This window comes from Pelodiscus sinensis, chromosome 1, assembly GCF_049634645.1.
Source record: "Pelodiscus sinensis isolate JC-2024 chromosome 1, ASM4963464v1, whole genome shotgun sequence".
In the NCBI taxonomy this organism is placed as follows: Eukaryota; Metazoa; Chordata; order Testudines; family Trionychidae; genus Pelodiscus; species Pelodiscus sinensis.
Genome location: NC_134711.1, coordinates 60,190,202 through 60,217,720, shown reverse-complemented (window position 1 = coordinate 60,217,720; position 27,519 = coordinate 60,190,202). Strand labels below are relative to the sequence as shown.

General features: G+C 41.2%; 1 protein-coding gene across 3 annotated transcripts; it reads right to left on the bottom strand.

The window, feature by feature from the left end:
* Positions 1-943: 943 nt before the first annotated feature.
* On the bottom strand, positions 944-27,215 carry RXYLT1 (ribitol xylosyltransferase 1). 3 transcript variants are annotated; one of them, XM_075930955.1, is made up of 7 exons: positions 25,151-25,413; positions 23,591-23,761; positions 21,509-21,611; positions 16,894-17,208; positions 12,339-12,509; positions 4,788-7,660; positions 946-4,351 (listed from the first exon to the last, which is right to left on the bottom strand). In XM_075930955.1, the coding sequence occupies exons 2-6, from the start codon at positions 23,649-23,651 to the stop codon at positions 7,240-7,242; spliced, it is 1,071 nt and encodes a 356-aa protein (XP_075787070.1). In that variant the 5' UTR covers positions 23,652-23,761; positions 25,151-25,413; the 3' UTR covers positions 946-4,351; positions 4,788-7,239. The 3 variants fall into 3 exon arrangements, with proteins under 3 accessions (XP_075787073.1, XP_075787070.1, XP_075787062.1); XM_075930947.1 differs by lacking the exon at positions 25,151-25,413 and adding an exon at positions 26,871-27,214 and having other exon boundaries at positions 948-4,351; XM_075930958.1 differs by lacking the exons at positions 16,894-17,208; positions 25,151-25,413 and adding an exon at positions 26,871-27,215 and having other exon boundaries at positions 944-4,351.
* Between the last annotated feature and the right edge of the window lie 304 nt (positions 27,216-27,519).

The following is a 27,519-nucleotide window of genomic DNA, read 5'->3' as shown; positions in this document are numbered from 1 at the left end:
CACCAGAAATTCAGGGAATCTCTTAAATCAGCCTATCCTTGAGGCGCTGTCCCTGGACTTATCCCACTGATTGGATCAAGTTGGGACTGGTGCTCAGTCAGTTAAACAGAGAAGCTTTGGACTGGGCCTCCCCTTGCTGGAACAAGGTAAGTGTTCCAGTCTGTCAGCATCACACTTTCTCTTGGCTTGCACAATTGTTGATGATCTCCACCACACACACTCAGCTGAAGCTTCCCAGCGGAAGCTCCAACAGGGGCAGAGGTCTGCCACACGGCATGTCGCACTTTTCCATCAGCTGGTGGTGGCCACAGAATGGAATGATGCAGTCCAACTGCACCAGCTCCAAGTAGGATTGAGTGAAGAGATCAAAGATCAATTAACCATGTGGAGACTTGTATGGGCCTGGATTTAATTATTGACTTAGCCATCCACATTTATGACTGGCTATGTGAGCAGTGCAAGAAGAGGGGAGTTATGCTATTGTAACCACCCCCAGGTGGATTTGAACCTGGGACCTCTGAAGTGGAATATAGGAGCCCCTACTCTCTGGGATAAAAGTCAGCTGGCTCCAAGCCCATGCTGTAGAGGCTCTTGAGCTTAACTTTTGCTGTATTCTAGGTACCACTTGCATTGCTCAGTAACCACACTAGGGCTGCATCTAGACTGGCAAGTTTTACCACAAAAGCATTTGCTTTTGCGGAAAAACTTGCCAGCTGTCTACACTGGCCGCTTGATTTTGCGCAAAAGCACTGACGTTCTACTGTCCGAAATCAGTGCTTCTTGCGCAAATGCTCTGACGTTCCCGTTCGGGCAAAAGCCTTTTTCTGGAAATGCTTTTGCGCAAAAGGGCCAGTGTAGACAGTTGAAAATTATTTTGCGCAAAAAAGCCCCGATGGCGAAAATGGCGATCGGGGCTTTCTTGCGCAAAACCGCGTCTAGACTGGCACGGACGCTTTTCTGCAAAAAGAAAATCATGCCAGTCTAGACATAGCCTCTGTGTATGGGTTACATAATCACCTGCATTCATCCCAGAGTCTGCTCCCCAAACCCATGCAAATTGATTGGCTCAAAAGTGTTGACTGTTGAATAAAAGGAAAACACAGATGCAACAATTTGTGTTTTTACTAAAGATATACTCACTGCATGCCACCAAGAATGCCCGCTTGGAGGCAGTCAAGAAAAAAAATGAGCCCAGGTTCCATGGAGGTGCTGGGGGCAGGCCCATGCTTAACTTCGGAGCTATATTTTGAACAGCCACCCTCGCCCCCAAAATTCTGACTAGCACCCACCCTGATCCACCAAGGCTGTTGCTGGGTCTCCATGAGCAGGTTTGTCTACCCCTGCCCCAATTCCTAGACTTTAGCATTTGAGATCCAGCCCGTGCCACAGCTTCAAAACACTGCCTATTTTTAGAGTTTAGCACAAGTCCTAGTCTGTCCACTGAGGCTGGGAGGCTCACTACAAAATTCTGTGCAGACAAACTGCATCTAAAAAATGGTAAATGATCAATTGCTTGACCTACTGCAAGCAGCTTCCTTTTCTGGAGGATTTCCAGCCAAGATTTAAGGACATTTAATTAACAAGAAATCTGCACAGTTCTTTCTTTCTTTCTGCATAAGCTAGTGGTTCACAATCCACAGCCCACAGACTACCTACAGTCCAGTCATCTAGTGTTGCAGCTCATATGATATCCTTAGGTCACATATGTAACCTACAATTGTAAATAGGTCGAGAACCACTGGCATAAGCAAAAAATAAAAAAGAGTCTAGAACTTCCCTAATGTGTATACGATAATATGGAGTTTTGAGCATTGGCATACATTTATCGTTGATCTTGTAATATCTTAAAATGAAAACTGTTTTTGAACTTTACTGATATGTCAACCAAGCATGATATGCCTTGGGATCTGCTCTAAATTTGGTCATGCCTATAGGCAGGGTTTTAAGGCACTCTATTCTTTATTTGATTCATCCTACCCATTATGTAGCACCCTGTATACTAACAGCATTATATAAACATCTAGGTTCTCTTTTACTGGAAAACACCAGTTGTGCCATCTTTCAGAATAGCAATGACCTTGGAAACAACAGCTGCCTCAGACAAGAGTTGGAATTGCATTTCTTAAATCCATTTCAGTAGCGTCTCTTCATTGTCAGTCTTTGTGGATACTGAAGAAACAAATTTAACCTTATTCAATAAGCATTTATTTCTCTCACTTCCATCTATAATGCTTGGTTAATGGTTTTGAAACCTATAGCATGTGCATTTTTTGCCCAGCTCTTTTGTGGCTAGTGAAAATAAATAAGCTCTAATAGGAAATAATGGATTTTATTTCCATGGGTTTCCCAGGCTATTTTAGTTAGGGATGTAAATAACTAGCAGTGGAAAGCTATCTTAATAAAAAGTAGGTTGCTGGAGAGCTATCTTGATAAAAAGTAGGTTGCCGGAGAGCCTCCAATGAAAACATTCAATAATTTTAAATACAGAAAAAGCATGAACCTTCTTGAAGCAAACTTGACACCTTTGCTAGAAGCTGATATAATTTGCCTTGAAAACAAGATGATCCTCAGAGGTTCTACTTGTAGACTGCATCCTCCGTGTACCAATACCCATTTCCTATGGCAAACACTTTTACATAAACCCACTATTCTCTTTGGCATCTCATTTTGTGGTTTGTAGGCAAAAAAAATTAGCAGACACTACGACACATTATAAACATACTAAGGCACACTGGTCATCACTTTTATGAGAGGATATTTAAGGGGATTATTAAAAAGTGACTGTCTAATGCAAAACTGCCTTGCTGTGCTATGTTCTAAAAACAGAAAATATCCCAGTAAAGACAATGCTATTGTACATGTTTTACTATTTAGTTGCACAGAGTTGAACTGGCTGTTGAATTCATGCATGCAATTGTTACTATCAGGCATTCTTACATTTACAGACAGAACAGCATTTAGAGAATTGACTAAACCACACAGAAAATAATGGAGTATTTGTAACTGGTATGGCGCAGCTCAGGCCACACCATTCACTGAAATGATCACAACAGTGCATATTAAATATTTCTTACACTACAAAATGGTACCAGAATTCCTTGGTTACTCTCATATCTGAAGCTCGTTGTACACACAGGATTACACTTGTATATCCCTTCTGAATGTTGACAACTTAAGCAGATTTTGAGACTGTTCAAAAATGCTACATGAAGATGCATGCTTATGGCTAGATATTTAGGTGTTAAAAATTTACAACTTCAGCTGAAATCAGTGAGAGCTACAAATGATCAGTCCCTCAAAGTTAAGCCCCAATATTAAATGAAAGGGAAAATTATTTCAAATGGAGGAGGGGAAAATCTGACCCCAAATATAGGGTTTTTTTCCCCTGAAGTGCCTGTGTAAGTCATCAGAGGGCTAGACGTGTTAGCCTGAATCTGCAAAAACAACGAAAAATCCTATGGCACCTTATAGACTAACAGATTTATTGGAGCATAAGCTTTCGTGGGTAAAGACCCACTTCTGACATGCATCTGACGAAGTGGGTCTTTGCCCATAAAAGGTTATGCTCCAACAAATCTGTTAGTCTATAAGGTGCCACAGGACTAGTTGTTGTGTAAGTCATGGATCAGAAGTTCTACACAACTATAATTACACTATTTTTATACATGTTTAATGAGTTTTAGAGCAATTTTCTTGGTAATAAACAAAGCAATCAAGCGAAAGTTTGCATTTTTCAAAACTCATCCACCATGTTAACCACTAATAACCAAAGCCTGGTTATGTTGCATTGGTCATAGATTATTTATATATATTCACAATAAAGTTACTTCATACCATTTCACTTCCAGTTCCTTTTATCTTAATAAAATGATGGTGCCACAATGTTGAATAAAACAAGTTCACATACTCAATCTTTTTCATTTAAAAATATACTTAGTGAGTCAAGAACCACCATCTACTACTTTTCCTTTGGAAATCTAATATGCTCTCCTCTTCCTCAATTAAACGTCTCTATTTTTTAAAGAAAGGTTAAGTTACAATGTTATGACACTTCAAGTCTTCATCAGTTTCATTGGGCAAATGACATACTATAAGTAGGGCCCAACCAAATTCTATTTTATTCAACTTCACAGTCATGGGATGTTAAAAATAATAAATTTCATGATTTCAGCTATTTAAATTGGAATTTTCACGGTGTTATCATTTTAGGAGTTATGACCCAAAAAATAGTGAGGAGTTACAAGGCTATCATGTGGGGGTGTGGCAAAGCTCTAATTGTACCCCTGCACTTCCTAGTGGATTTTTAGTATACCTCAGAGGCTCATAGTGACCCACCCACTGCCTCTTATCTCTGGGGCTGTGTCCAGACTCCATGCCTCCGTCGACGGAGGCATGTAGATTAGCCAGCTCGGAAGAGGGAAATGAAGCCGCGATTAAAATAATCGCGGCTTCATTTAAATTTAAATGGCTGCCCCGATCTGCCGATCAGCTGTTTGTCGGCAGATCGGGAGAGTCTGGACGCGATGCCCCGACAAAGAAGCCTTTCTTCATCGACACAGGTAAACCTGGTTTCACGAGGCTTACCTGTGTCGATGAAGAAAGGCTTCTTTGTCGGGGCATCGCGTCCAGACTCTCCCGATCTGCCGACAAACAGCTGATCGGCAGATCGGGGCAGCCATTTAAATTTAAATGAAGCCGCGATTATTTTAATCGCGGCTTCATTTCCCTCTTCCGAGCTGGCTAATCTACATGCCTCCGTCGACGGAGGCATGGAGTCTGGACACAGCCTGGGAGTGATGAGGGCTCCCCGCTTAATGATCCATTTTCATCATAGACAAGTCACTAGCTTGAAGGAGGAAAATCCTTTTGTGGTTCCAGAAGTCCCATTTTCCCCAGTGGTGGCCCACTGGGTGTGAGATGGGCAGTCCTGCCCACATACTCCAGGTTTCAGCCCAAGGCTCTAGGTAGTGGCCAGAATAGTAGGCTCTCCCTGGGACACATTCCCAACCACTCGCACAGTACCATCTCCTGACACACTAGGTGAGAACTTCTGCAGGTTGTAGCATTCAGTTCACCTTCACACTGTACTTCCTCCTCTCCCATCTGTCACGTCTCTCCTTCCCCCTCTTTACCAGGGGGGGGGGGGGAGGAACCTTTTATAGTGGACCAGCAGCCCTAACTGGCTGCAGGTGTCCAATTAATCTGCTGCTGCAGGCCAGCTCTTAATGAGTCACAGGTGTCTGCCTGTCTTAATTGCTGAGCAGCCATCTCTGGCAGCCTTTATAGGAAACAGGAACCCACTCACCCAACTACCAGTGTGCCTGCCCTCCACCAAACTCCTGCAGCGTACTGCCTTCAGCCTGTCACAGGGGTTATCAGTACCATTACTCTTATTTCTGCACTGTGCTGGTAGTGGCACTGCCTTAGTGCCTTAGGCAACTGGAGAGCAGCTGCTGCTGACTGGGAGCCCCAGTCTGAAGGCAAAGTCACTGTCAGCAGCCCAGAAGTAAGTCTCCCGTGGTATAACCATCCTTAGTTCTGTGCTGCTGTCTGCAGAGATGGGCCCTCAGGCAGCAACTGCCACCCAATGGCCACCCAATTCTCAAGGCAGCACAGAAGTAAGGGTGTCAATACCTTAACCTTCCTAAAATAAACTGTACAACCTCCTCCCACGCATCTCCCTTTTGAGTCAGGACTCCCAGTTTGAGAAATACTGGTCTCCTCTGTGAAATCTGTGTAGTGCAGGATAAAAACACACAATAAAACAGATTTCAGGGGAAGGACCAGATTTCACAGTCTACAACATGTTTTTCTTGGCTGTGAATTTGGTAGGGCTCTAACTATAAGGACAGATTAATGTTGTCCATTTTCATTGGATCAGATAGTGATCCAGAGATCTCCAATTGGAGGGGATCTTACATTCCTAGATCTACTGCATGACCCTGGGTAGACAATGTGCCACATCTTCATCCCCATCCTGCCACCCCCTGTGCCTAGATCTGTGGAGGAAACCCTGCAGATCCTTGCATGGGGGAACAGATGAGAGTACGGAACACTGCACATTGCCTCCTAGATCACTTTGGCACATTTGAACATTTTTCTCCTAATCCCTTTTTAAATCTTTCTGAATTACTGGCCTCAAAGCTTCACTATAGAAGCATGATTGTATTTATAACTTTATCTGAACAAGTGGATCTCTGTTTTTGTTAAAAACATTGTCCAAATGCATCCTTACATCCTAATCCTCAGACAACATCATACACAACTACTAAAACATTAAAGGGAAAAATTTCCAGTGAAAAGTAAACTGTTACTTTTTGATAGAATGGGCTTGGGTAAGGAGTTTAAATACACACGTAAAATATGACAATGTTCCTTTAAAGAAGAATTTTGGATGAAAAAGATTTAATGATACCATTTATTCTAGGATTGTCTAAGAAACTTTTAGTATATGGTAGCAAGCTAGTTAAGAAAGTGGTCACTGGTGAGGATGAGTAGGGTAGCAAGGAATACTCCATCTATCAGTTGCCAGTTCTTGAAAGAAAAGTTCTTTTGGTAACTGAACAGAAAACCATTTTTTTCATAATTAGCATCTCTTCCTAAGACAACAGAAAAATGGGAGCAGTCCAAATTATTAAATGGCTTCATTTCATCTACCAAAAGTGGGAGAAAGAAGAAGAGGTCTTGTTATCTGCAAGAGTTTAAAGACTTTATTTTAATATTGTTAAACATTCTGTCATTCAAGGCCCAGTTGACCATAACTGTTCTCTTATTTCTCAGTTCATGAACTCTATAATAAAATTATATTTTAAAATAAGGAAATGGTAGCAGGAGAAATTTCAGGAAAGAGAATGCTGGAGATATAATATCTGTGTAGTGGAGCCACCTTTTATTATGTTTTTTGGGAAACTTTTTTTGGGTAATGTATTCGCTGAAATGCTCGAGAATCTAGATTAAGACATGGAAGTACTGACTTGCTAAGAATGAGAGATAATTGTACATAATCATAATAAATATCATCCATCCAGACTACTATTCTGTAAGATTGCATATTCTCTTAGTTTAGGAAAGAAGGATGAAACTCAGCTCTCGGATAAGAGGATGCAACTCTACTAGCTTCAAAGAAATTAGACCTGCACTGGAATTGGTTCATTTATTTTTTATTTTTATATAAAAGCTTACTTGAAATGTCAGTAAAAATTAAACTTTTGATTGATTTTTTATTTTCATAGAGGGCAATTACCCTCCTTGATCATTTGGTAAAAATGAATTTTCCAATATATTAATGAATTTGTGTCTCATTTGTGCTTTGAAGTGTCGGTACCATTCTATAAGTTTTTTTCTCCTTTGAATCTTTTCTTGTAAACTCCTATTTTTCTCTTTTTCTAAAATAGCAGGAAGTTCTTCCCAGTTTTTTACAAAGATAAATGGAGCCCCCATAGTCTTTAGTAATTGCAGTGGAGCTCTATGGTATATAGATGAGTTTCCACACTTGCCTGGTGTCATTACATCTTCTACAACAGGAACAGAGCCATATGAACAAGCTTCATAAATTCTATAGCATTCTGTATTTACTCCCACTGGGCACAATGTGAGATCACTCTGTAGCAATGCATCTTGATAGATTCTAAAACTTTCATTTGTTTCTTGAGGCTGCCACCTAGAAAAATAAAGAAGCAGATAATTAACATCCTGTTTTCCCTGCAAGGATAGTTATATTACAATGAAAAGTAGAGATCCATGTTGTAATTTTAATATCTAGAACTGTTGCACGGTTTGTAACCACAGATCTAGAAATCAGCAAGGTTTTATTTTCAACCCACATTTTCCTAAAAAAATTTTTCAGTATTTTATTCATCTCTAAGCTAGAAACTCTATAAGCACAGTTTTCAACTGAGGGCATTTAAAGGAATCTTTAATGCTTCAAATGCCAGCAAAATAAAAACCATATATACTCATTCATAAACAGATTGATTTTTTATAAAAAAGTGACACAGTTGGCTTTTCAACAGGTCTACATTGTCATCATAGATCAGGGTTTAGCAAACTTCAGTACCCAGCCCATCAGGGTAAGTTGCTGGCATGCTGGGACGTTTTGTGTATCTTAGTGTCTGTAGGCATGGAGCCCCTTATCTCCCTGTGGCTGCGATCCACCATTCCCTGTCAATGGAAGCTGCAGGAAGCAGCATGAGCTGAGGGATGTACTGGCCATCACTTCCCGCCATTCCTATTGGCCAGGAATGTTGAATCGTAGACACTGGGAGCTGCACGGCTCCATGCCTACAGACACTCCATGAAAACAAAATTTCCCAATGCGCCAGCAGCTTACCGTGACAAGCTGGGAACCAAATTTTGCCAACCACTGAAATATAAGATTGGCTTATGAAAAAGAGTCATAGCGGTTTGCCATTTTTATCTAATCATATTGATGGAACAACTTATAAACAAATGGGCTCATGAACAAATATATATGGTAAACTTTAAAATATTCTGCACTGGAAGCCCTTATAAATTCATGAGCTAAACTAGAAGGCTATTAATTGGCTCAAAATAGGCCTGCGGAAATAGAATGCTCTGACAGAATTTTTGAAGCAAAAATATTTTTCCCCCAAAATATTTAAAATCAACAGGGGGATTTATTGTTCTGAAACGAGAATATAAGGCAGCAACTCTCAGTCTCTTCAACTTGCTCAGAGGGTCTGAGGTACTTTGTTTTATGCCAGAAATATAATCTCTCTCTAGATATTATATCAACCTCTTTTTCAAATACCATTATCCAAAATTTCAGAAAAAGTGGTAAATTGTTTTATTAAATACTTTTAAAATGTATAATAGACTTTTTTTAACCTTCTATAAGAACAATTTCACAAACTAATTAAGACCAGAATTAATTTGTTTGGTTTAATCATGATAGTCTACCCATTTTATAATCAGAAGGACAGTCCTGCTACGGTATTGAGGTATTACATAAATTATTACACAGGTATTACATAGTATTACACAAAAAGAGAAGCTTGCATTTGCATTCTGTCATCTAGATTGTGCAGGGAACCACATTACCCAAGCCAAAGCACAAAGATGTTTTGGATTAACTTGGTTCAAGTGCTCTTGGACTAGTGACCATGTACAGAGCTAAACCAGATTTGAATATGTATGACTGCTACTCCCGAGTCCTTACAATTTCAATTCTCTTAGTCCTTGTAATTTACCACCCAAGCTTTATAATTGTATTCTATTGGTCTTGCCTCAGGGTTCTTTGTTTTCTTGGCAATCTGATTTGGAATTCTTTTCTCAAATCCCCCTCTATTTCTAAGTCTATTTTTGCAGTCTCTTCTTTGAGAGGGAAGTAATCTTTTTAGCAGATTTCTCTGCCTATGTGTTTATTAGTTCTGCCTTCATTGCAAACTTAGCTAGAGATAGTTAAGCATTGCAAGTTTTAAGACTTCTTCCTATTTTTTTTCTTCCACCTATTCTAATAAATTAGCTAATCTAAAATAGATAATTATTCATACACAGAATACAGGCAGTCCCCGACTTACGCGGATCTGACTTATGTCGGATCCGCACTTACGAACGGAGCTTTCTCGCCCCGGAAGTCGGGGCGAGAAAGCCCCGTTCGTAAGCTGCTCCGGTGCCCCTGGTCTGCTGGAGACCGTCTCCAGCAGACCAGGGGCACCGGGCGGGTTCCCGCGCTTCTGAGGCTTTGCCAGAGCAAAGCCTCGGAAGTGCGGGAACCGCTGCTGCTGCCACTTGGGTGCCGGTGCCTGTGGTCTGCTGCCGCTGCGGCTCTGCTCCCCGTGTCCCTGGTCTGCTGGGGGGGGGGGGGGGGGGGGGGGCGCAGCTAGTGTGCTCCCCCCCCCCCCCAGCAGACCAGGCTTTTGTTTTGGACTCTGGGGCAGAGCAGCTGGGGCGCTGCCGATTGGTCCTGCAGCGCCCGTGGGCACTACTGGACCAACCCGGCAGCACCCCAGCTGCTCTGCCCCAGGTCCTGATTCAGCCGCTGCTGGTCAGTTTCAGCAGCGGCTGAATCAGGATGTCTGGGGCAGAGCAGATGGGGTGCTGCTGGGTTGGTCCAGTAGCACCCCAGCTGCTCTGCCCCAGGCGTCCCCAAGTCAGCTTCTGCTGAAACTGACCAGCGCTGACTACAGGAAGCCCGAGGCAGAGTTGCTCTGCCCCGGGCTTCCTGGAATCAGCTGCTGATCAGTTTCAGCAGCAGCTGACTTGGGGACGCCTGGGGTTCTTAAGTTGATTCTGTATGTAAGTCAGAACTGGCGGTCAGTTTCAGCAGTGTCTGAATCTGGACGCCAGTTCCGACTTACATACAGATTCAACTTAAGAACAAACCTACAGTCCCTATCTTGTACGTAACCCGGGGACTGCCTGTATGGGAAACTGAAAACAATCAAAACAGTTTTTCACAAAATCTTTTTAGTACAGGCAGTCCCCGGGTTACATGGATCCGACTTACATCGGATCCCTACTTACAAACGGGGTGAGGCAACCCCGCACTAGCTGCTTCCCCCCAGCAGACCAGGGAGACGCGAAGCTAGCGCCCCCCCCCCCCCCCCAGCAGACCAAGGAGACGCGGAGCGGCTTTTCTCAGCAGACACCTCAGCTTGAGAATAAAGGACTGAGGGAAGTGAGGTGTGGGAGAATAAAACTGAGCTCTGGAGAAATGTTTGGCTAGAGTTTCCCCTACAATATGTACCAGTTCCGACTTACATACAAATTCAACTTAAGAACAAACCTACAGTCCCTATCTTGTACGTAACCCAGGGACTGCCTGTATTATTATTTATATTTCAAATGGAGTAAAGTATTTACTAAGTGTGACAAAATTGGCACTCATCTACAGGCATATTTGAATCCTGAAAATCTTTGTGTTCAGAGAATCTTGTTTGTAAACATATATATCTTACATAAGTTAATTTTAATATGGCCTGCATGTTTAATTCTAAAACTCTAAAAACAAATTACAAGTTGAACCTCTCTGGTCTGGCAACAGCCGTGATCTGGCATGATTTTAGTTAGCCAGATGTCCAGTTATCATGGGTGTAGCCAGTGCTTTTTTTTTGTAAAAAAAAAAAAAAAGTACTCCAGGCTCCAACTTATTGAAGGCGGGAGGGGAGGGAGAGGGGGCAAGGGAGGGGAGCAGAGCGCTGGGGGCCAAAATGCCTTCGCGCCCTTGTAAGAGCTGACAGCCAGAAAAAAAAAACGCCTCATGTCCCAAGCAGGCTTCCGTCAGGAGACGAACTGCCCAGGAAAATAGGTGCTGGTACACTGGGGGAAATGCTATTCCTTTACTGTGTGCTATGAAAATAGGTGATGGTACACCATTCTGGGCTGTACCGTCACAAAAAAAGCCTTGGGTGTAGCCAAGTTTCCCACAGCCCCATAAAGTTTGTTTTTAGCCACCAGTCCTGGCTTCCAGTGTTCTGTGCTGTTATTTAGCTCTAATTTACCCCAACTGTCTTGAAAGAGCCCAGTAAGCAGTGAAAGTGTTGGTAATGCTGCTAGACAATATTGACACACAATGGTTCAGCAAATTCTCTGGTTTGGCCCTGGTCAGGTACAGAGGGTGCTGGACTAAAGAGATTAAACCTGTAATTCTTTTTTAGATGATTTCAAGGAGCAAACATTATCCCTCAATTCTTTACAAAACTAGAGACACCTGAATAGCCATGACACTTCTTCCTTCAGTCCACCCATTGTTTCCTTAGGAGCTGTACCAAACTTTATTATAAATGTAAATATTCAATGAATAACTGTGCATCTCCACTAATTTAAGGGACTACCTATATGATCCTGCCAAGATTTAAGGTAGAAGATGTTAAAAGCAAATTAAAAGTACCACTAGAACTTATTTCAGTTAGTCAAAAGATCTGTTCTACTCTTGAAGATACAAAATGAACGATATTGTTAAACTGAAGCCAGCATCTTTATACTGGGTTGGCTACACAAAGCTGTGGTTTCATCTCTCTCTCTTCTGGTAGGTAGATAATATTCAAAGGATGTACAGTACAGATTTTTAATACCCACTGCCCCTTCAATCAAAACCAGATGCATCTTTGAGAAGACAAGACTGGTTGTACTATGTTGGAGCACTTTGAAAGAAATATCTAAGTCACAACCACAGTATAAAGTGTTGTTGCACACAAAGATGTTAAGTCACTTAAGATTTGTATGGAAATCTTCACTCAGCAAGATTTTTATTGTCATTATTAATACTATTTTATTTACAACATATTTTAAAAGAGATGACAACAGTGATTTAGGAAAGGGGTTTGAATAATTCAGCTAGCAAACTATATATTTATGAAGTAAATCATAGCTCTTACTGTTCTCTGGCTGCAATCCAACAGAGTTTATCAAGCCCGTCTTGTTTCAAAACTTCCATTAACTTCTCCCTAGATGAATTCTTATACACAGTTCCTAAAAAATTACATAGATATGATCTTGGAGAACGTAGCATTGACCAGTTGGGCTCTACCATGGGGAAATTCCTATATCTGTAACAAAAATACGTATGTTAGATGTAAGTATTTTTATGTCAAAGAAAAAATAGTGTACACTAGATGGACCCTTTGCACCGTTTCATGTTTATATAGCAATTTTTGAGAACTGGGATAGCTTTTAATCAGTTCCAATATTTAACTACTGAAAACTTTAAAAATAAAGTTGCCAAACACTGATGTATAATTATCATTATCCCTTTGGGGTTTTTTCCAGTTCATACTCTGAAAGACCCCTAACTTCTTTTAGAGAGCAACAAATGGAATTATGCATATATACTACAGAATGCACATCTAAAACATTCTGTTTCAATAGCAGCTGTTCTCAATACAACCACTTGTTTTGGCTGAAGTTGCTGGGTTAGTGGTTCCTTTGGAATTGACGTTTCAGTAATTTGAATCAGATGAAAGTGTATGCTGTAAAAATAATGTGTATACTCCAAAATGAAAACTCAACTGTATCCCTATAACCTGTGCATCTTCACCAATTTAATCTCTGAATTAAACTCCAAGTCACTGATTTTAGTCAGTATAACAGAACCACTGGCTTAGCTAAACAGATCACAGTTACTTTCATGATCTAAATCCAATTTACCACACTTGTATGTTAATGTTAAATTACATCCCTTTTACAGCTGTCACATTTTCAAAATTAGCTAGGATTTTCTTTTTAAGTTTGTTATTAGGGCTGGGTCAATAATACTGCTGATTTCCCTTCTATTTCTATATTTGTTTTATATGATTACAGTAAGGAAACAATTTGGGAAACACATGCATTGACCATAAGATTGTCCTTGTTTCAAAACAAGCCTTTATCACTTTCCTTGACTTCTCCATTGCCTTTGGTATGGATGATCATACTCTCCCCTTCTGAACATCTTATTACCCCCCTCCGTCCCACTCCCAGCTTTCACAACTCTGTCCTTTCCTGGTTCTCCTATTTCTTTGGACAGCAATTCGGCACTTCTTTCAGAGGTTCTCTCTCTTCTTTGCCCTTGTTACTCACTGTAGGTTTCCTTCTAGATTTTTACTTGTTTTCCCCACTTCTCTCTGCCACTGTCTCTCACACACTCTTCATTTGGATAGTTACATCCATTTATGTGGCTTTAGCTTCCACTTCTACATCATTACCGCAAATCTACCTTTCCACTGCTGACCCCAGTCTCACTTTCTCTCCCTCCTTCTCTTCTCAGTCCTGTATCCAAACCTATTTTATCTAGGGCATTTCCTTCTAGTTGTGTCATTGTCATAATATTTTCAAAATTGAATTTCAACTTTCCTTACAAACACCAGTTCTCTTCCATTGTGGAGGGTCTGTTTTCTTTCCAAATTTCCCTCTGTTTATAATCTTGCATATTTTAGAAATGTGCACCTGTCTGTCCGTCCATCAGTCCATTTATTCAAGAACTCTTCCTAAATGGTAAGAGTTAGGACCACCACATTTGATATGTAGCTTCCGCTTATCGTAACTTAAAGCAAGGTCAGACACATAGATAAACATACTTTGTTGGGGGAAAGTCAACATGGTTTCCGTAAAGGGAAATCATGTCTTACTAATCTGCTACAGTTCTTTGACAGGATCAACAAATATGTGGACAAGGGGGATCCAATGGATATAGTATACTTAGATTTCCAGAAAGCCTTTGACAAAGTCCCTCACTAAAGGCTTTTAAATAAAGTTAGTTGTCATGGGATAAGAGGGAAGGTCCTTTCATTGACTGATAACTGGTTAAAAGACAGGAAACAAAGGGTAGGAATAAATGATAAGTTTTCAGAGTGGAGAGAGGTAACTAGTGGGGTTCCCCAAGGTTCTGTCTTGGGACCAATTTTATTCAACTTATTTATAAACTATCTAGAGAAAGGGGTAAGCAGTGAGGTGGCAAAATTTACAGATGATACCAAACTGCTCAAGACAGTTAAGACCAAAGCAGACTGTGAAGAGCTTCAAAAAGATCTCACCAAACTAAGTGATTGGGCAACAAAATGGCAAATGGAATTTAATGTTGATAAATGTAAAGTAATGCACATTGGAAAAAATAATCCCAACTATACGTACAATATAATGGGGACCAATTTAACTACAACTATTCAAGAGAGAGCTCTTGGAGTCATTGTGGATAGTTCTCTGAAAATATCCACTCAGTGTGCAGCAGCAGTCAAAAAAGCAAATAGAATGTTAGGAATAATTAAAAAGGGGATAGAGAATAAGACAGAAAACATCTTATTACCTCTATATAAAACCATGGTATGTCCACATCTTGAATATTGCGTATAGATGTGGTAGCCTCATCTCAAAAAAGATATATTGGCATTGAAAAAGGTTCAGAAAAGGTCAACAAAATTATTAGAGGTTTGGAATGGGTCCCATATGAAGAGAGATTAAAAAGGCTTGGACTTTTCAGCTTAGAAAAGAGGAGACTAAGAGGGGATATGACAGAGGTCTATAAAATCATGACTGGTGTGGAAAAAGTGAGTAAGGAAAAGTTATTTACTTATTCCAATATAAGACCTAGGGATCACCAAATGAAATTAATAGGTAGCAGGTTTAAAACAAACAAAAGGAAGTTTTTCTTCACTTAGCACAAAGTCAACCTTTGGAACTCCTTGCCCGAGGATGTGGTGAAGGCTAGGAATTTAACAGGGTTAAAAAAAAGATAGATAGATTCATGGAGGTCCAATGGCTATTAGCTAGGATGGGTAGGAATGGTGTCCCTAGCATCTGTTTCTCTGGAGGTGGGCGACAGGGGAGGGAAAATATGAGGATTACCTGTTGCATTCCCTCCCTCTGGGGCATCAGGTATTAGCCACTGTCAGCAGACAGGATACAGGGCTGGATGGACCATTGGTCTGACCCAGTATAGCCATTCTTATGTTCTTATGGTTGTGCCAGGGCAATGGGATGTGCCTGGAATTCGATGGTTTCTCTTACAATGGAAAGGGATGGGTGTGGTAGGAGGAGCAGTTATATTATAAAATGACCACAGGAGAGCAACAAGGGTCCAGAGATGGGGACCGGGACAAATATAACCCCATTGAGGCAGCAGGGGGTAGAGGTGGAGAAAGGGACAGCTGTCTACTATATATTTCAGAGATTTTGTCTGTTTGTGTGTGTGTCTGTCTGTCCTGCAGCAGAGGACATGCACCTTGCCTCAGGTTTGCCCGCTGCAGCTGCAGTGGCCAAGGACAAGCACTTTTCAACCAAGCTGCTGCGGTGAGAGAGGGCTGGGGTCATCCTCTCTCCACAGGGCAGCCTGCATACTGAACCCCTCCTCCCTAGCCTCACCCCATAACAATGATTTCTATGAAAAACAAAACTTATTTAAGTTAAGGATCCAAGCCATGCCGGGTCGGTCTTCTAGTGACTTGCAATGTGGACCACAAGTTTTCTAATGGTCCACATTACAAATTCAACATGGATCTGAAAATTAAGCTTTCTGGCTTGCATTATCACCATTGATAATAGAGATTGTGCAGTTGGAATAATTCTGTTAATATGGAATAAGACAGGAAAGAACAAAGATAACTCTTCCACAACTAGAGCCACGGTACAGTGTTAACAAAATTAAAATGTAGTTAAAAATTGCAAGGCAGTTTATTATGATCCTAGAATTTACCATTTACAAAAATTCAAAGGGTATAAAATGTATTAGCCACAAGACAAAGAAACACCATTTCCTCCAAAAAATAAAGCACAATCTATACCTCCAATTTTGATTCCCTTATTAAGCCCAAGAGCTCACAGAACTGCCTCTCATTCCTGCAGCAGATCTTTCCACAGACCAACTTACCTCTGAAAAAATCTTTTTTACTTCACCCTGGAAAAGGGTTTTAGCCAGCCTTGATCTTAAAGAGAAAGCAACCGATTGCACTTACTTTTTTACACTCAAATTCTAGTCTATCTATGTTTGCTCTTATTATGTGTTCAGAGTGCCTTTCAGAATGACAAAAACATACAAAGTGATTTATATTGGCATATTATTTTTTTTGCTTGTCCTTCCCCTATCCCAACTGTGGAAAGCTATGTACATAATTTGTAATGTTGTTTAATCCTTATGTAAATGCTAACAGATGGTCATGTCGGCAAATTTGACACTGATCTGTCACAAGAAGCCCATGAGCATGCTCACTTTTTAAAAACATAGCTGCACTTTAACTTACATTTACCTTTAAAATTTCTGAATCTTAATTTTGATAGTTAAAACCAGCAGCATGAATCAAAGTCAAGTTCTGCATCTTGCTTAACAGTTACAGACAGCAGAAATTATGGAATTTTTATATATAAAATGTTTGAGATGTATTGCTACAGATAAAAACAAAAAAGCATGTACAGTTCATGCATAATTGATTCTTCGAGTGTAATTTGTTTACGTTTAACACTTACGTAGCTACTCCTAAAGGCCACTGGAAAATATCTTCTTCATTTACCCAGGTACTGTCATATACTATAAAAAGTAGTTCCACAAATCCCCCGTGTCTTTTCATGTAGGGGTGAATCCATTCATTGTTACACTGCTCACTTCCAAGCAGCACAACTGCAATATGCCGCAGCTTGTGAGTTTGTATTAAAGTTTGTGCATAATGTAACCACTGAGTGACATAAGTGATCTTTGCATCCTCTCTTCCATTCAGAATGAGAACCACATTATCAGCTTCTACTGAAAAGTATCCAGGGACTACGGCTGGACCAGTGATGAAACTGTGAATAATAAAACACAAGCACTTAACATATTCTGAGATATGTTATCAACCTTTATACATATTCCGTTTACTATATTGTAAACAATCTGCCTGTAGTGTTTGCAAGTATTGTTTCTTCATTAAAATAGACATTATGTAACGCAAACTACCTTTGCTGTTGTGACAAATTTCAGATGTACTGAATCTAAAACTATAATTTAAACTTTATTAAAGCTGGGTTTGGCCTTTTACCTGAACAATAAAGAAATTCAAAACTAATTTCAAACAGTGTATTGCACAGACATCGGAACCGTAACTATATTCAAATATTGAAAAAAATCTCCAATTAAAACTAAGCAGCACGTAAGCGCATAAGAACGTTAAGAACGGCCATACTGGGTCAGACCAAAGGTTCATCTAGCCCAGTATCCTGTCTGCCGACAGTGGCCAATGCCAGATATCTCAGAGGGAGTGAACAGAAACAGGTAATCATCAAGTGAGCTCTCTCCTGACATCCATTTCCAGTCCCTGACAAACAGAGGCTATGGACACCATTCCTACCCATTTTGCCTAATAAGTATTGATGGATCTAACCTCCATGAATGTATCTAGTTCTTTCTTAAACCCTGTTAAAGTCCTAGTCTTCACAACCTCTTCTGGCAAGGCATTCCACAAGTTGGCTGTACACTGTGTGAAGAAAAACGTCCTTTTATTTGTTTTAAAGATGCTACTTACTAATTTCATCTAGTGACCCCTAGTTCCTAAAATTCCTACCATAATTAATTAGGGAACACTGCCATCTGTGACATGGGTCACAAACTTGTATTCTTTTAAAAAAAACAATGCAAAATACCACCATAGGGACTGAAAATCTTCAGCTTCATAAGAAATAAGAAATCCATAGCACTGTATTATAGGAATGTAAAATCCCGTTTAAATAGTTAACCTGTTAAACCAATTAAAGGGGCTCCCCCCGCCTGCCAAGTCTGGGCTGGAGCGGCCTTCTTGCCACAGGCAGGGGCTACTCACTCTAGCCTGGTTGGAGCAGCCCCTGCCTGCTAGGCACCCAGGCTCTGGATGACTGGAGCAGCTCCTATCTGCGGTGGAACCCCACGGGGCTGTAGCCCCCCACGAATTAACTGGAACGGTAAACATTAGAGATGCAGACATGTGCTCGTGTACATGGTTAACCGATGAACCTGGGCTTATTGGTTAACCCTCAGGGTTACACACAGGCTTTCTTCCACCCCACCTCCCGTGCTTCTGCCTCTGCGCATGGGGAGCTGGCTTAAAAGCCTCTGATGCCACTGCTTTCTCCCCCCACATGTATACATGCAACTGCTGAAAAATTCAGCAGATATAGGTTTTCAAAAATACCCACATTTTAACATCCCTAGTACGCATCACTCATTAAAGGTGATGCTTATTGGTTAACCTTTCACATCCCTACTGTATTATCACAGATACTAGTGTGGAAGGAAGGATGATCCAGTGGGGAAGTCACTAGCTTGGAATTCAGGAGATCAGTATTCAATTCTCTGCTCTATCACAGATCTACTATGTGACCTTCACCTCTGTGCTTCAATTCCCCACCTGTAAAATGGGTGTAGCACTTTTCTAACGGGAAGGGAGATACATACATTAATAAATCTTAAGGAGCTCAATTACTACAGTAATAGAGGGGTCATTAGAGAGCCTGGACAGATATCTCACTTCAATCTCATTTAATCATTAAGCCTGACCTTAAAAATGCTTATGCATGTGTATAGTCTCACTGAAGTAAATGAGACAACACACATACGTGAAGTTAAACATATCTATAAATACTTGGGTTCTGATCCTGCAAACAATCTAGGAAGGAAGTCGGAGTTAATGTTCTAAAAATTCCCTGTGTGTAACTTAGAACTGGGAAGATGGATTACTCTGAATGTCAAATGTGACTCTGTTCTCCACTGTGTTTGTGTTTATATTTACATTTAAAAAGTTCTAGGGAGGTTAAATTCTTGGGGTAGGTCCATCATGTTCTGTAAAGCCACCATGTTCTGCCTGAGAACAAAGAAATACCCTGATTTTGTTTATATGCTCATTTTGGCAGTTGTCTCTAGAGTTAATATTTTTTTAAATACCCACATAAAAAAGTCTCAGTGTCCTCTTATAATTTACACTAGCAAAACAACCCTTCTCCACAAGCAGCATACAAGCTATAATAAGAACTACAAATAAACTCCATGATGTAGTAGCATTCAATAGTCAAATACAGATAAGAATTTACTTCAGACAACCAATAAAAAAATGAAAAACCTCCAGAAAAAGCCTCTCACTCCCACTTTACACCTAAAAACACACCCTTCACACAAATGTCAAATGCATTTGTGTGAATGCACACAAATACTTCACACAAAAACCTTTCAAACAAGTGGATACTGTGTTGTGACTGGAAATCATCAAGTTCAGACTATTTTGGATTAAGGAAACAGATTACTCATAGATAGAAGGAGAGAATTCACCTTTTTATACTTAATGCAAAATGTTATAACTAACCTAGCCAATGTTTAACTTTTTGTATTGATACTTTCATTTTTTAACTTTGAATTCTGGAAGTATATGAAGTGTGAATTGAGTTTGCTTAAAACTGAGAATTGGGAATTTTTTTCCTCTAAATAGATTAAAATAATCTGGAGAAATCCAGAAGATAGCCTATTTGAATGCCAGTAAAGACATCCATTCTCCAAATGAGACAGACATTAAGAAATTACACAAATTTGCTAACTATTATTCACCTGAAACTGACAGATAATTTAAAGAAGACACGTCCTTAACCAGTCAAGATTGAAAAAAACCTGTAAGTGTAGCAAAATATTTCTATCTCTAGTTAAAGCCAGGGCTTGAAAAATATTCTCTTGTCCACAGCAAATATCAAACTTTTCTGGGAGACTTAACACCAGTTTATATAGATTATACAAATTCTGGTTTTGAAACAAAGGTATAGTCCTGAAAAGATAATTTTTCAAACTTCGGTTCTACTCAAAGATGAAAGAATGCAGTGCTGTCTGCCTGAGACTGCAGATGGACAGCTCCTGTGCTGTACTCAGAGTTTTCTCAAAGTGCACTGGTATCACTCAGAAGGCATTCAGCCACTTGCAGGATCAGACTCTAAATGCAAACTTTGTACTGAAGAGTTTTCTCTTGTACCTAGTCATACAAAAGCCATTCTGAGCATTAAAAGGCTAGCAAATTACATTACAAACAAACTGATGACTTTCACCCTGTTAGGCTGAACCACAAGTCAAAGGGTCCACACAAGACAGTGAACATCACTTATGCTGTTATGTGGAGGCTTAAGTAGGACATAGGTCCTTTTGCAAAAGGTTGTAGAGACTACTATTGTAATCTGTAGACTGGAAGAGTGGCCATAAAGGAGGGTGAATTCCAACCCTGCCAGCTTTCACTGAGTTTTTTGCACAAAGCCTAATTTTTCTGACTGTAAACAGTGATGGGCAATAGGATTTTTCTAGTAATTTTAGACGTTACTTTGTAATCAAACTGTCATACAGACTATATTCAACACAAGGTCTGAAATTAAAGCATGGCAATAAATATGTTCATCGTTGGTCAGAATGAATTACCAAAACAAGCATTTGATAATTTTGGCAGGCAAAAAAGCAAACAGAATGTTAGGAAGCATTAAAAAAGGGATAGAGAATAAGACACAAAACATCTGATCACCTCTATATAAAACCATGGTACACCCATATCTTGAATACTGTGTACAGATGTGGCCGCCTCGTCTCAAAAAAGACATATTGGTATTGGAAAAGGTCCAGAAAAGGGCAACAAAAATGATTAGGGGTTTGTAATGGGTCCCATATGAAGAGAGATTACAAAGACTGGGCCATTTCATCTTAGAAAAGAGGAGACTAAGGGGGATATGATAGAGGTCTATAAAATCATGACTGGTGTGGAAAAAGTGAATAAGGAAAAGTTATTTACTTTTTTCCATAATACAAGAATTCAGGGTCACCAAATGAAATTAATAGGAAGCAGGTTTAAATCAAACAAAAGGAAGTTTTTCTTCACTTAGTGAATGGTCAGCCTGAGGAACTCCTTGCTGGAGGAGGTTGTGAAGAGCAGGACTTTAACAGGGTTCAAGAAACAATTACAAATACTTTTCCTTTTATAAATATTAAAATATTTACAATTGTTGGAGCGGGAGCAATAAAATATATAACTGGACACCTTTTCTTGCAATGTTTATTTTTTTTTAACACAGAGTCAGCTAAAGTCAATATAAGAGAAGGTCAGTGTCATGCAACTGGTACCTGAAATGCGTTTTCCCTCCCTTTATATTTCCTTCTCTCCACTGAGCAGTCACAGCAGCAGGTTCAATCAGACCTTCAAGAATATGTTGCCAGAGATAAAGACCTATATAAATAATAAAGAGAATGTTGGAGTACTTGGTACACACCTGGCATCTTTTGTCTATAGTAAAAAGCATACCGAAAGGATTTTTTTCAGGAAGCACGAGGTGGGATATGATGTTAAATTTTTCTATTTAACAGGGGATGTTGCCTCACTTCCCAAAAATAAACAAGCCAACCCCTGCTCTTCAGAATTAGAAAGGGAGCATTTTCCACATCAGGCCAAACTTTGGGCAATTATTTTTAAAATCATAGAGAGTGTCCTATTAACTGCTGGACAAGAAAATCAAAAGTGACTGAGTAGATATAATGCTCAACATTTTAAGAAATATTATCAGCTTTAAGTACACTTGTCAGAGAGTGACTGGGTCCTTTAAAAGGCATGTGATTGACTACTTGCTGCCCAGTTGCAGTTAAGGGATAGCCTCTGGACTCCATAAACATGGACACAGCTGGCAGGAGGGGTTGGCAGATGCTCACAGATACTACAGGGAATAAGAAGGCTACTGCAGGGCCCTGAGTCCAGAGGGAAACAGACCCTCATGAAACTGGGATGAAGACTTTGTAAGTTTGATTCTATTTTGAAATACTTTGTGTAGATCTTAATACACCCCCTAAAGGTCAGTGCTTTGAATCTGGAATGTACCTTTTTAAGGGACCCTGAGTGAAAACCTCGGAAGAGCCACACATGGCCAGGAGGGGAGAACTGCAGTATAGTCATGCCCAATTACATAATTTGAAGGCATGAGAACAAGTGAGTATGTGTTTGTGGTGGGTTCCCCCTGAAACATGGAATATTCTTACAATGGAAAAAACACCAGCATCTGACTACAAAAGACCACCTTTTTATTGTTACAGTTTCAATGAAAAATCCTTCAAAAGTTCCATTTACATTTCAAGAAAGTCAAGGTCGTCTGGAGTTTTCTGGATAGAGAAATGCAACACTTTCTAAGATGGAGGAATTTTCAGGTTTATGATTATTAGTGCCAAGAGAAAGGTGTTCACTTTTAGATAATTAAGGCCCCAATTTTGCAAGCAGTTACACACATCGGTTCAATATGAACACTAACATGTTTTAAATTATATATGGAAATGTTGTAGGTGGGTCACTGCATCCAGGGCCATATTAATTCATCAGTAGGCCCTGGCGTATCCCAAACGTACACTTTGGACAGCACAATGCAAATGGGGGATCTTGAGAGGAGGGGACAGCTTGGAGACTAAGCCCACACCACACTTATTCTGCAGAAGCAGCAGCTCCTGTTTCACAGGCCAGGACCCAGCAATCCATTCTGGGTGTTGTAAGATGGCACATGGAGTCCACAACTCTTAGGTCCTGCCAGGCGCCACAGCTCTTCCCCAGCCTTGTGGGACAGAAGCCACTGTTGAAGGCTGAGCTTGGGCAAGGATCATTTCTAACTCCCCCATGTCATGGCCTCCCTTTTACACTGGGTTGCAGTATCAGGGCAGAAGGTGGTGCATATATGTAATCATAGAGGATCGCACACAAAAAAAGGGGGAAAAAGAACAATGTGTTTGGTGAGTCATCCTAGTAAAAAGTTTGGGACGAGAACCAATCTGCACAACCCACATGATGATTCTTCTTTCTTAACTTCTGATCTAGAAGCTAGCATGGAAAAGTATTCAGTGGGACTCATCAGTTTTTTGAATGAACAACTCAAATCTAACTCTATTTTCTTAGGATAATCCAGTAAAAAGAATCCCTGACAGCAGAACAGGATAAACAAATGATCAAATATACCAAAGAACTGCAGTTTCTTTCTACTGTGTCCTGTATACAGTTCTTAGTAAAAAATACTTTCCACTTATACCAGGTTTTCCACCTGTACATAGCACAGTACTTTAAACAGGTAAACTCACTGTTATACTCATTTTACAGACTGGAAAAAAGAGACACAGAAAAGTTAAGTGACTTGCCAAGGTCACTTAGCAGTAGTAAACATATTAATCATAAGTGCTCACCAATGGCTGCTTTACCCCAGATCTGTACTCTGAGGTCTATTTGTTCTTGCTGGGATTTCATATGTTTTAACAGTTGAAGGTTAGTTTCATATCTCTGCTGTGAAGCAATCTGCTCATTTTTTTCATCTCCTTCCCAAGGATTCCATTCTTCATTTCCCAAAGAAGAGCGTTCTATGTTTGAAAGACACGCATTTTGCATTAACAACCTCAGGTCTACAAGTCTACTCCTAAGTGTCACAGAAATAACAGGTGTCACTTCAGTAGATGTTTTCTAAGGTACTGACCCACAGCAAAACTATTTTTACAACAAACTTATCAGCCACGGCTACAACACAGATTGCACTTGTGTTCATTGGACTAGTCAACAATGGCAAAAATTAGACTTCTATTTCCTCACAAGTAGCAACAGAGGAAGCTTTAGCATAGCTGGGCTCAGGTCTGCCCAGACAGGATTGGGGGTCTATGCTTATACAGCACCTAGCATAAGAGCACCCTGAGTTCTACTGGGAATCTATGTACTAACATAATAAAAAGTAAATGTTTTCATCCAGGGAATGAGAAATTTTCACTTTGTGGAAGTCCCCATAAGCAGCTTCTGCAATGAAAGACTGCAGAGGGTGAGGAACAAGACAACCAAGACAGATCTGTATTTTCCTTATTATAGTACCTAAATTCAAGATGCTGGAAATATGCATTTTCCACTAAGGTGACTTGTATATAAAGTTACATCTCACTGATGACAAATACAAAGAATATTTCACCAAAATTGGGAACTGACTAACTCTTTTAGCCAGAATAAGCCCTGTATTGAATTAGGAGATAGATTATGAATCACTACTACTTTAGTAAAATCCCACATTCAAAACGAATTGGCCCTAAAAGGAAAAGGTTTCAGAACAAACTGGCACAATGGATCATGTACATGACATCAAAGAAGTGGACCTTATACAAAAAAAGTTTAATTGTGCTGCACGCAGAAGCTCTGCCCACTCCCAGTCATTATAAGTCAATATGGATACAGAAGTCAAAAAGTTTTGGGGTAGTTTTGATAAACACCTAAATTATCCTTAGTTATTACACTGTCTCTTTAGGAGAGAAGACATAAGCAATGTTCCTCACTGGGTATTTAAGTTTTAGTGCTAGGAAATATAGTTGGTAAGCTTAAGAAAATTTCCAGTTTGCCTGCTCTCTTCCCATCGATATAGGTATTAACTGCTGGTCCCGATTCAAGCTGCAGTTAGAAAACCAATGATGTGCTTTAAAATGTCAGCATTTCTATATAAATAGGCTTGGCACAATTTGATTTTTATATAATTTTGATTCAGTATAGATGTTTATTTTTAAATATTTTGTTTAAATATCACAATTCCAAGAAACTATGAGGGTGGGGTTCACACAATTTAACGACAGTAAACACTGAAGTTCAACAGATTACTGTATTATAATCCATAAACCCAAACTGTCAACATCATGTCAAAATATGTGAAGTAAATACCATTAAATCAACAAGCCATACCAGTTTTTTTTTATTCACTTTTTTACTTGAATAAATTATCTTACTTTGTCTATCTGTAGATTTTGATGGTAAGTGATGGAAATATTTTTCAGTATGCAGTGTTGTCAAGCTCAAGTGGGTGAAGATTTCCTTTGGGGAGGCTAGTCTCCACCCCGCTTAGCTGCCCCTCCAGGGAATGGGACAAAGAGGTCAACCTCAGCCAGGTCAAGCTCTCAGCCTGGACTGGGACCTACAGTAGCATTCTTGATCCTCTCCAATGCTCTGAGACTATAGTCCCTCTCCCACAGTTTGAGACTACAGCAGTGAAGTGCCAAACTCCTCCCTTTTCTGCAACTTCTGCCCACCCCCACTCTGCCTCTTTCTCCCTAGGCCCCACACCCTGTTGACTCATTTTTTCCCTCCCCTCTCTGCTGTTGCCCCAGACCAGAAAATCAGTGCCCCCATTCCTAGGCAAAGGGAGATTTTTGTGGGGGCCTCAAATTGGCCAGGGCCCCTGAGATAATCCGGCACTCTCCCCTCTAGGGTTGCCAGATGGTTTCAACAAAAATACTGGACACACTTGACATTACATCACAATCTACATTACATCTTATTTAGAAAATACCAGACATTTATATTTTCTCAATTTGTTTCCTGAACTGAGAGCTCAAATACTGGACTGTCTGGTTCAATACCTGGCAACCCTATTCCCCTCTACTCCTGACAGTGTGAGGCTTGGGTAGGTTTAGCAACCCCGGCCTCCATTACATGAGTGTAGTTGTAGCCAAGTTGGTCCCAGAATATCAGAGGTAATAGCTTTCCTGGACCAACTTCTAGGGTTGCCAGGTGTCAGGATTGGCCAGGACAATCTGGTATTTGCAGCCTCTATCCAGTAAAAAATAACACAGAAAATACCAGACAGGTAAAATGTCCAGTATTTTCTTGGACAGAAGGCTGCTTGGGACATTTTTGCCCTGTTGCATCTGGTGGGGGGAGCAGGGAGATTTGAAGTGTCTTCCCTCCCCCCGTTTTTTTTCCTCAACAACTTTGGTCTTTTTTTTTTTTTTTTTTTGCTCACTCAATTTTTTCTCCCCACCATGTTCAGTATTTTTTGTGAAAGTATCTGGCAACCCTACCAACTTCTGTTGGCAAGAGAGCTGAGCTTTTGAGCTTCCACATGATTTTGCTTCAGGTTTGGGAAACATTTTGTCATCAGTTTGCATCCACATGACTGACACTGCTGAAGAGCTCCTTCTTCCATGTGTGGACATAGTCATACTCCAATTTTAGGCTCTGGGTTTCAAAGAGGGCTAAAGGCCTCAATGGGGGAGGCCAGTTGCGCTGATTTTATAGGGACAGCCAATCCCCAGCGCGATGTTTTACGCAGGTGCCTATTACCCCGCCTTATTTTTCACATCTGCTATCCGGTCCCCCGAGGCTCACTAGCCATTGCAACAGCAGAGGCCACGGGCAGGTGTCTCTACTCAGACATTATCTTTGGCTACTAGCTCATAACCAGCAACCCCAGCCGAATGGCGCAGCTGGCTGCCCCCTTCTTCAGCTGGCTGTAGGCGCAGCCTTGGCTGCGGCCGCGGGGAGAAAGCTCCAGCTCAACCTCCAGGAGCCCCGCGTCGGCCCTTGGCTACCCGGCACCAGCATCTCCGGCCCCGATCGGGCGGGAGCGGGTAGTTCACTGGGCGCCGGCAAGGACTGAAGGGGCCGCCCCGCTCAGTCCCGGGCAGACGTGACCGCGCAGCCGCCGGCCGGGCCCGTGTCTCGCGTTACCTCTGCCGTGGCGCTGCTGGCGGGAGGCGGGCGGGCGCCGCGGCCGCAGGAAGACGCAGTAGGCGGCGTAGAGGGAGAAGAGCGAGTAGGCGGCCAGCAGCGCGGAGCAGAGCCGCTTCCGCGCGGGCCGCATCCTGCCGCGGCCTCCAGGCCGCCCGCGCGCCGGGGCCCGCCGCTCGCGCGTCAGCAGCGGGCCGCCGCCGGGGAGGGGTGGTGGCGCCGCGCCGAGATTGAATTGGCCCGGCCCGATAAGGGACCCAGCCCGCCGCAGCGGCCCCACGAAGCCCAGGCCGGGCCGTTAAGGTTCTCGCTCCCGCCGCCACAAGAGGCAGACTCCAGCCTCCTGGCAGTTCGGGGCCGTCTGTATTGTACAACGCGGGAAACAAGGGAAGCTGCTTCTGCTTCCCTGGGAAAGTCTGGCTCACCCTGCTGCTTAAATCCCGGAAAAACACATCGGGATTTTGGTACCTGGCTCTTATTGGATCCTGGTATGTTCTTGCTCCAGGCTGAGGATGTTAAGGACTAAAAGTTTTGCACAAAAGGACTTTTGCCCGAACGGGAGCAGAATAGTATTTCTGCAAGAACACTGATAATCTTACATGAGCTTGTCAGTGCTTTTGCAGAAATTCAAGCGGCCAGTGTAGACTTC

Excerpts from the sequence above, each read along its gene's own strand:
- RXYLT1 (XM_075930947.1), bottom strand. The coding sequence starts at position 27,003 with ATGCGGCCCGCGCGGAAGCGGCTCTGCTCCGCGCTGCTGGCCGCCTAC. Across the intron at positions 23,762-26,870 it reads CCAGCAGCGCCACGGCAGAG|AACGCTCTTCTTTGGGAAAT; the intron begins GTAACGCGAGAC and ends TTTCAAACATAG. Across the intron at positions 17,209-21,508 it reads GGAGGGAAAACGCATTTCAG|TTTCATCACTGGTCCAGCCG; the intron begins GTACCAGTTGCA and ends TATTATTCACAG.